Here is a 9565-nt window from a genome sequence, read left to right on the forward strand (position 1 = left end):
GCTCTCCAGCGGGGCGCTGCTGCTCTTGCTGCTGCTGCTGCTGCCTGTTAGTTCAATGGCCGGGGCGCTCTTTGCCAGTGCGACCTTTCGATTCAGACTATTCCCGTTGCACGCTATTCATTTGCTGCTGCTGCTGCAGCAGCAGCAAGCAGCAGGGGGGCCCCTAAAGGGCCTTCGGGGGGCCCCCAGGGGGGCCCCTAGGGTTCACGTGAAAGGGTTTGGGTTTTTGGGGTTTTGAGAAACTCCAGGGATCAAGTTTTTGTTGATAAGAGTTTGCTTCCGAAGCGCTGCGAGCTGTTTGCTGCTTTGCTGCTGCTGCTGCTGCTTTGGGCTAGAGCTGAGGGCAGCTGCTGCGGCAGCAAGTCTCTCTTGAACAGCAGCACGAGCCGCTCAAGCGCGCGGCGGGGGATTGCTGCTGCTGCTGTTCGTGGGGCCCCGTGCTGCTGCTGCTGTTGCTGCTGCTGGGGCTGCTCAGTGCAGGTGAACCAGGAGTGATGGCTTGACCTCAGAGTTAGCTGCTCCTGCTGCCTGCGGCGTTGCTGCTGCTGTTGCTGCTGCTGCAGCAATTGGTGGGGCTCTGCGTCTCTGCGGTGGCTTTGGGGTCGCTGCGCTGCTGCTGCTGCTGCCGAGCCGTGCGGCTGCTGCGCTGCGGCGTCTGGAGCGGGTTCGCCCGCTCTTGCTGCCCCCGTTGCTGCTGCTGCTGCTGCTAGCTGCTTCTGCAGCCACAAAGGCCTGGCCATCTCTAAAGCTCTTTTGTCTTCTTCAACAGCAGCAACTGTTGCGCGTCGGAAGTGAAGTTCTATAAGTGCCAGCAGCGAAGGCGGCAGCTGCTCGAGGGGTTCTATTTCATCTGCTGCTGCTGCTGCTGCTGTTGGGGAGCCGCTGGGCACGCCTCCTGCTGCTGCGTCTGCTGCTGCGCTGGCGTCCGCTGCTCCTTCTCCTTCTCGTGTCACCCCTGCTGCTGCTGCTGCTGCGTTCGCGGGGTCTTCGTTTGTTGGTACATTTGCTGCGTCTGCTGCGTCTCCGTTTGCGGCTTGCTGCTGCTGCACCCAAGGTAGCTGCAGCAGCAGCAGCTCGATCTCTGCTGCTTCTGCTTGGGGTGTTTTGCTGCTGCCGCTGCCGTTGGCTGTGCGCTGATGGTGGTGGTGGTGCAAGTGCTGCTGCTGCTGCTGCTGCTGCTGCTCTTCAAGCTCTTGTATCTCCTCAGGAGTGCTGCTTGCTTCCACAACGATTGTGGGGTAGTTGCGGCGGGAGCGCCGCTCTGCTGCTGCTGCTGCTGCGCTGCTGACGGTTGCCGAGACCCCGCTCTTCGAAGCAGGAACAGCCGCTGCAGCAGTTGCAGCGCCGGCCCCAGCAGCAGCAGCAGCAGCAGCAGCTCCGGCTTGCTTGCGGCGGCTTAAGAAGAGAGCTCTTTGCTGCTGCGATACACCCCAAGTTGCCTTGGCTGGCAGCAGCGGTCTCTGGCCACTGTGCAGGTCCGCTGCTGGGTCTGCTGCTGCGTCGTGCTTTGCTGCTGCTGCTGCTGCTGCTGCTGTAGTGTCGGGCTTGGCGGGGGCAGCAGCAGCAGCAGAGCCCAGCCGCCGCTCCGCCAGCTGCAGCCGCTGCTTCCTGGCTCTGCTGTTTGCCAGCTGCAGCAGCCGAAAGCGACGCATAACATCTGCTGGTGTTGCAATTGTTTCCATTTTGCTGCTGCTGCTGCTGCTGCGCTGCTGTTCAGGGAGTCTTGCCTTGCTGCTGCAGCATGGAGGGGCTCTCCGTCTTGCTGCTGCTTTCCGACGTCTGTGTGGCGCTTGCTGCACCCTTGCTGCTGCGCCGCTGCTCCTGTGCTGCTGCTGCTGCTGTGCCGCTGTTACTTTGCTGCTCTTCCTGCTGGTGCTATCCCTCTGCTGCTGCTGCTGCTCCTGTGCTGCTGCGGCTGCTACATTTTGGGAATGCTTCTTCTCCGTGTATGCGTATTGCTGCTGCTGCTGCTGCTGCTGCTGCTGCTTTCTGCTGTTTTCTCTTTTTGTCTTTTTTCCCTTTTTGTCTCTTTGGCCTTCTTTCAGTCTTTCTTTTATTTTTTATTTCTTTTATTTCTCTTTATTTCTTTTTTTTTTCTCTTTTTGTCTTTTTTGTAAAATTCCTCTGTGTGTCTGTCTTTGTCCTCCCTTTTTAATCTTTTTATTTTTTATTGCTTGTTTCTTTTTATTTCTTTTTATTTCTGTTTTTTAATTTTTAATTCTTTCTTTAAATTCTTTTTTGCTTATTAGTGCTTCTTTTAGTCTTTCCTTATCACTTCAGATCTTTTATTATTTATTATTTTTATTTTTTTGTCTTTTTTTCTTTTTTATTGTTGTTGCTTCCCCTGAGTCTTTTAGTTGCTGCCTCATAAAAAGAACTTAATAATAAATGAATTAAAAAGAAATGCAAATTAAATCCATTTGAGGATTTAAGGGGCGCCCTGTAGCTGCAGCAGCAGCAGCAGGGCCTCTCCTACAGCTGCAGCTCCTCTGCAGCAGCAAAACAACCCTCAGACAGCATTTAATTCCCCCTTTTTCCCTTCTTTTAGCCCCCAAACCCTTTTAAATGCAATTTAAGCAAAAAGAAACCTGTAAAAAGCAGGGTGTACCCCAAACGAGCAGCAGCAGCAGCAGCAGCAGCAGCCTGGGGGCCCCCGGGGGGCCCCAAGGGCCCCCGAGACCAGCCGCATCGGGAGGAGGCTCTCTCTGTGTTCGAAACCAAATTAGAAGGTTAATTACTTCGTTAAAATTGCATTTATTTATTTGTGTATTTTTATTTCAATTTTTAAAAGTGTTTTTAGCACAATTTGACACCAAATACACGCTGAGTCCGCCTATTGCCTAGGGTCACCTGCTCGCTTGGGGACCCTGGGGGGCCTCCTGGAGGCCCCTAGGGAGGCATACTGGAGAGAAAGTGGGACTTCGAATGTAAATACTATAAATAAAAATAAAAATTTGTTTGGAGTTCATGTTTGTCGGATATTACCCACGGGCAGCGCGCGGTGTACGTACACCTCAGCAGCGCACGCTGCTGAGGTGTGCATACACCGCAGACTCGACTGCGCGCGCGCGTTTTCTCCTTTTGTTGCTTTCAGTGGCAAAAAAGAAATAAAAATAAACTCCATTAAATGCCATTTGTTCGAATTCCTGCACATTTACTTTATAAACATCCCGCGGCTGCCAGTGACCGAAATCCCCATACACTTCTGCAAATTTAGACTTGCTGCAGCAGCTGCAGCAGCAACAGCAGCAGCACGTGCTGCAGCAGCAGCGGCTGCTGCAGCAGCGGCTTCTCCGCAGAGCTGACCGCCGGATGCGGGCGCCCGTGCAGCAGCAAATACATGCCGCTGGACTTTCTCCATTATCGCCATTATCTTCATTCAAAAAAATAAATATACTTAATTATTTAATTAATTTAGTTAGTTTATTATTTATTTATTTATTTATTTACCCACAGAGGTTTATCAATACAAAGACATCCGCATATTTCCTTCAGGCGATGCATGCAATTGTGACTAAGGCCTGCACATGGGGCAGATGGCTAGCTAGCTAGCCAGCTAGCTAGCTAGCTAGCTAGTCAGCTAGCTACCTAGCTAGCTGGCTGGCTAGCTAGCTAGCTAGCTAGCCAGTCCTACTTGCCTTCTCGTACATTCACGTCTTGCAGCACTCTGTGTTTCTTTCTACCAACTAAGCTGCGCATGCATTCAGCCAGCTAGCTAGCTAGAGGGCTGTCAGCGAGCTGAAGAGCTAGCTAGCTAGCTAGTTAGCCAGCTAGCTAGCCAGAGAGCTGTCAGCTAGCTGAGGAGCCAGCTAGCTAGCTAGCTAGCCAGCTAGCCAGAGCGCTGGAAGCTAGCCAGCTAACTAGCGAGACGGCCGTCAGTTAGCTAGCCAGCTAGCCAGTTAGCTGCTTGGCTAGCCAGCTAGCTAGCCAGCTAGCTAGCCAGCCAGCTAGCCAGCTAGCTAGCCAGCTAGCCAGAGAGACACTAAGACAATCCGTAAAACACTGTACATAAAAAGTGCAGCAAAGCACATGGGCAAAAAGAGAAAACCTAAAGGAGACCCAGGGGCCCTGAGGTGTACGTACACCGCAAATAGGTGTTTCAGCGGCTCCCAAGACAGCGGCACCTACGCTGCACAAGCAGCAGCAGCAGCAGCAGCAGCAGCAGAGGAGACGTTGCGTCTCCTCCGCGTAGCTGCTGCTGCCAGAGAGGCCTCCTGCGCGTCTCCTGTTCACCTGAAGGAGGCCTTCCTGGGCGCTGCAGCAGCAGCAGCAACTGCTGCTGCTGCAGCAGCAGCAGCAGCAGCAAACGCTCGTCAGGCAGGGAACAGACATGCGCGCCGCAGCAGCCGCCCTTTCCAGTTGATTTGGCTGCGTAGAGACACGAGAGAGGGCTTCCCCACAAAGCCAGAGAGGCCCTCACCTGCTGCTGCTGCTGCTGCTGCTGCTGCTGCCGCTGCTGCTGCTGCTGCTGCTGCTGCTGCTGCTGCTGCTGCTGCTGTGTCTGCTGTTCTTGCTGCACCCTCGTTGACACCCTCGGAGCCCTCCTCCGATGACCGTTCCTGCTGCTGCCGCTGCTGCTGCTGGTCTCCCAGCAGCAGCAGACGCCAGTCACGAGGCCCAACAACGTCGCTGCAGGAGGCCAGGAGGCGGGCCCTTTCGGGGGAGAGCTGCTGCTGCTGCTGCTGCTGCTGCTGCTGCTGTTGCTGCTGTTGCTGCTGCTGCTGCTGGTCGCTGTCTGTGGGGGGCCCTGGGGGGTCGCTGGGCGATTCTTCTTTGCTGAGAGCAGCAAGAAGCCGCACACCCCTAACGAGCTGCTGCGCCTCCCTCGACTCCTCTGCTGCTGCACTTGCTGCAGCAGCAGCAGAAGAAGCAAAAGTGGCAGCAGCAGCAGCAGGAGAATTCGGCCCCAACGGAAGGGGACGCCTTCTACCCGCAAGGGGGGCCGATGAGCTGTAGCTGTTGTTGCCTCGGGGAGAGGACATGCAAGACTGTTGCTGCTGCTGCTGCTGCTGCTGCTGCAGAGCCAGCAGCAACAGCTGCTGCTGCTGCTGCTGCTGCTGCTGCAGCGCATACCACATGTCGACGCTGCCAGAAGCGCCGCTGCCATTTGCAGAGACCCCTGCGGTGTCTCTACAGCTCCTTGCTGCACCTTTGGAGCTGCCAGTGTCAATTAAGCCGTCTGCTGCTTGCTGCTGCTGCAGCATAAACTGCTGCTGCTGCAGCAGTAGCAGCTGCCGCTGCTGCTGCAGCATCAACCCCTCAGCTGCGGCCGGAAGCTGCTGCGTCTGCCCATTCAGCAAGGAAGGGCTGGCAGCAGCAGGAGGCGCCACTGCAGCAGCAAGAGCAGCAGCAGCACGCGACTGCGCAACTGCAACAGCAAACTTCGTTGTTGAGTGTACAGACAAAGGCCTGTCCCTTTCGTCTTCCTCCTCTGCTGCTGCTGCTGCTGCAGTTGCTGCAGTTGCTGTTGTTGCAGTTGATGCTGTTGCTGCTGCGGCTGCAGCACACCGCGAGCTCACAGTGTCCCTCCTGCTGCTGCGCCGCTCCATGCCCCACTCCTGTGCAGCGCCGCCCCACTCAGCAGCAGCAGCAGCAGCAGCAGCAGCAGCAGGAGTCCTCGGCGAGCTGCGAGTCCGCCGCTGCACTAAAGAAGGAGGAGGGGGCCCCGAAGATGCTGTGTCAGTTGACTCTTCTCCGTCTGTGGCTGCGACAGAGTCTGTTGCTGCTCCTGCTGCTGCTGCAAGGCCTGCTGCTGCTGCTGCTGCTGCGGCTGCAGCAGCAGCAGCAGCAGAGCGCGTGGTGCGCGGCGTCTCGTTGCGGAGCTGGCGACTGACTTGCTGCTGATCTAAGGAGACCCGGAGAGCCTCGCCGCTACTGGGCTTGTGCTGCCTGTCCTCTGCTGCTGCTGCTGCTGCTGCTGTTGCTGCTGCTGCTGCTGCTGCTGTGTCTAACTGGGTCTTCACGAGAGCCTTCATGGGAGGAGAAAGAGCCTCCGAGCTCTCAGCAGATTCCCCCCGGCTGGCAGCGCCGGGCCCCCGCCGCTCTGCACGCCTGCTGCTCTTGCTGCTGCTGCTGCTGCTGCTGCTGCTGCTATCTGCTGCTAGCTCCTTCAGCGGCGAGCGGCTGTGGGGCCCCGGGGGGCCCCCCCCCCAGCTGTCAGCCTCAGGCGTTTGGCGGGGGCCCTCTGAAGGGCTGGAGGAGACCGAAGCAGCAGATCCCCCCCTGGTGCTGCTGCTGCTCGTGCTGCTGCTGCTGCTGCCGCTGCCGCTGCTGCTGCTGCTCGCTTCGCAAGGCGTGTCCGACCGAGCGTCGCCAGGGCTTGACGGCAACGTCATTGCTGCTCCTGCAGTTGCTGCAGTTGCTGCTGCTGTTGTTGTTGCTGCTGCTGAGGGGCTTTCCCTCGAGCACGCACGCCCTGTTTTCCCCTGCTGCTGCTGCTGCTGCTGCTGCTGCTCTTGCGCCGCAGCTATTGCAGCGCGCAAACCTCCCTGATGCAGCGTTCCACGGGCAGCCTTGTTCTGGTGTGCTGCTGTCCTCCCGGTGCTGCTGCTGCTGCTGCTGCTGCTGCTGTGAGCGCTTGACTTGGCCGCGGCCTTTCTACTGCTGCTGCCGGTAAGGCTGTTCTCGCTGTTACCACTGCCGTTGCTGCTGCTGCTGCTGTTGCTGCTGCTGCTGCTTCGCTCCATCCCCCGCTGCCAGCTGCTGCTGCCCTCCCGGCGCAGCAGCTTGCTGCTGCGCTTTGCTGCGTGCTGTGCAGCAGCGCTGCTGCCGCGGGTCCCACTTGCTGCAGCAGCAGCAGCAGCAGAGTGCCCGTGGCCCTTGCTGCTGCTGCTTCCGGAGGTGGTTTTGACTAGACTCGTTGCTGCAGATGTTTCCTCATCGCCTGAAGTGCTGCCACTGTTGCTGCTGCTGCTGCTGCTGGCAGCAGCGGGTCCACTGCAGGCGGCGCCCTTTGCAGCACTGCACACCTTGCTGCTGCTGCTGCTGCTATTGCTGCTGTTGCTGCTGCTGTTATTCTTTCTCCTGGGGCTTGGTGATCCGCGCCTATCGCTTCCAGCTGCACTGCCGCAGCTGCTGGTGCTGGTGCTGGTGCTAATGCTGCTGCTGCTGCTGCTGCTGCTGGTTGCTGCAGTTGGCTGCGTGGCCTTGCTGCTTGTTGCCGCTTCAGCAGGATGGCCTTCCTCCAGCTGCTGCGCCTCCTTGACCGTCTTTCGTTTGCTGCTGCTGCTGCTGCTGCCGGCGCTGCTGCTGTCTGCTGGCTCGGACTTAGCAGCAGCAGCAGCAGCAGCAGCAGCAGAAGCAGCTCGCTTTGCATTTGTGCTGCGGCGATCTTCATCGCTTGACTCAGTGATGCGCGCTTGCTTTCTCTTAATCGGCGGCGCTTCCGCGCTGCTGCTGCTGCTGCTGGCTGTCTTCGTGTCAGCAGCAGCAGCAGCAGCAGCAGCAGCGCCTCTTTCTCTCTTTAGCTTGCCCCCTCCTTCAGGGCCTCCTGCGGCGGCGCTAGTGGGGGCCGGAGAGGCCGGAGCAGCAGCAGCAGCTGCTGCGCTGCTGCTGCTGCTGCTGGAGGGCGCGGCGCTGGCGGCGGCGGGGCCCGGCCCCGCAGCAGCAGCAGCAGCAGCAGCAGCAGGGGTCCGCCGCTGCTGCTCCTCTGCTGCCATCTTCGCAAACATCGCCTCATAGTAGCGAATCTTCCGCAGCTCTCTTTCGCTCAGCTGCGGCACAAAAACTTTGCTGGCAGCAGCCCCCGCGGGGGAGGGCCCGGACCTCTCCGTCATCTTGCTGCTGCTGCTGCTGCTGCTGCTGCTGCTGCTGCTGGGGCTGGGGCTGCTGCTGCGGCGGCTCTGTGGCTCCCGCTGGACGTGCTGCTCGCGCGGCTGCTGCTGCTTCTGGGGCTGCTGCTGCTGCAGCAGGCGGGGCTGCCGCTGCTGCGGCAGACGAGGCTGCCCCTGCTGCTTCTGGGCCTGCTGCTGCTGCTTCTGCCGCTACTTCCGCTGCCGCTTCTACTGCTGCTGCTGCTGATTCCGTCGCCGCTGCAGCTGCTTCTCTTCAGCTGCGGCTGCTGCAGCGGGCTGCTGCAGCGGGGGAGGCTGCCGCTCCTGCTTCTGTGGTTGCTGCTGCTGCTTCTGTGGCTGTTGCTGCTGCAGCGGGTGGGGCTTTTGCAGGCTACGATAGAGACGGGAGTGCTGCAGCGAAAGCCGCTGCAGCAGCAGCAGCTGCTGCTGCCTCTACTCCTGCAAGAAGCTGAGGGCCCCAGCCCGCAGCGCCCAGTAGCAGATGCAGCGGCAGCAGCAGCAGCTGCTGCTGCTGCTGCAACAGTATATCTCAGCAACTGTGGACCTCACGAGGTGAATACAGGCTCTCAATGCTCGCTGGTGCTGCGGCAGAGGCGCTGTAATGCTGTTTCTGCTGCGGCTGCTGCTGCTGCTGCTGCTGCTGCTAGCACGCAGCAGCACGAGCACGCCCCTGCAGCAGCTTCTTGGTCCCTAAAAAAAATAGGTAGCAGCCAATAGAACTCAAAAACCGATTTTGCTTCAGGGGGAGACGAGCAGCAAAGCTGCTGCTGCTGCTGCTGCTGCAGGCGCAGCCCCAGCAGCCGCAGCGACAGCCCCGGGGAGCAACAGCAGCAGCAGCAGCAGCAGACAGAGCAGCTGACACATAATACGCTTGCCTCGGAATCTTACACTCTTTCTGGAGCAGCAAATGGCAAGTTAACAGTTTGGTTCGCTTAATGTGCCGCGCTTGTTGATTTATTACCTAGCAGCAGCAGCAGCAACAGCAGCAGCAGCTGCAGCAGCGCCTGCGCCGACACGTTGTCTCGCCTGCTGCTCCTGCTCCTCCTGCTGCTTCCCGCAAGACAGCATTTGCTGCATTTCATCTCCCCGGGGATTTCAAGGGACAGCTTAAGCGTCTGCAGCAGCAGCAGCAGCAGCAGTTCTCCCGCTGTGAGGCTCTGCTAGCAGCAGCGCAGCAGCAGCAGTTCACCTCTGTCTTCAGCAGCAGCTAAAGGACGCCGTATGCCCTGAGGCCCTGGGGCGGCAGAGGGGGCCCCCTGCAGCCTGCCCTTCAATCTGCTGCTGCTGCTGCTGTTGCTGCTGCTGCTGCTGCAGCGAGCTCTCCGTGAACTAGAAATGCTCCGCTCCTTTGCTTCTGCCTGCTGCACCCTGCTGGCTTTGCTGCTGTGCTGCTGCCAATGTGAAGCCAGGGTACTGGGGGGGCCCCCAGTGGGGCCCCCGCCGCAGCACAGCGGGGGGGCCCCCCGGGGGGCCCCCCTGGCGGCCCCATCGGGTACCTTTAACTTATATTCCTCGCTGCTGCCAGCAAAGTATACAGCAGCAGCAGCAGCAGCTGAGAGCTGCAGCTCCACAGCTTCCACGTTTCGCCCGGCTGCCTTCTTCCACTGGCGCAGCCAGCCGCAGCAGCAGCAGCAGCAGCAGCAGCGGCAGCGGCAGCAGCGTTTAAAAACCCGCGATTTGTGCCTTTGGGGTTCTTGCGGCGGTTCCAGCGGCAGCAGCAGCAGCAGCGGGAAGCGCGGCAGCAGGCAAAACAGCGCCGCGGAGAGCAGCAG

At 59.1% G+C, this 9565-nt stretch overlaps 2 protein-coding genes across 2 annotated transcripts; both read right to left on the reverse strand.

Moving 5' to 3' along the window:
* Positions 1–251: 251 nt before the first annotated feature.
* On the reverse strand, positions 252–1682 carry ETH_00022055 (uncharacterized protein; the record flags this gene model as incomplete). Its single annotated transcript, XM_013378716.1, has 1 exon — positions 252–1682. The coding sequence occupies one exon, from the start codon at positions 1680–1682 to the stop codon at positions 252–254; it is 1431 nt and encodes a 476-aa protein (XP_013234170.1).
* A 2631-nt stretch (positions 1683–4313) lies between these two features.
* Positions 4314–7775, reverse strand: ETH_00022060 (uncharacterized protein; the record flags this gene model as incomplete). The annotated part of the gene is made up of 1 exon (XM_013378717.1): positions 4314–7775. The coding sequence occupies one exon, from the start codon at positions 7773–7775 to the stop codon at positions 4314–4316; it is 3462 nt and encodes a 1153-aa protein (XP_013234171.1).
* Positions 7776–9565: the final 1790 nt, after the last annotated feature.

Source organism: Eimeria tenella, genomic scaffold, assembly GCF_000499545.2.
Source record: "Eimeria tenella Houghton genomic scaffold, Eth_scaff95, whole genome shotgun sequence".
In the NCBI taxonomy this organism is placed as follows: Eukaryota; Apicomplexa; class Conoidasida; order Eucoccidiorida; family Eimeriidae; genus Eimeria; species Eimeria tenella.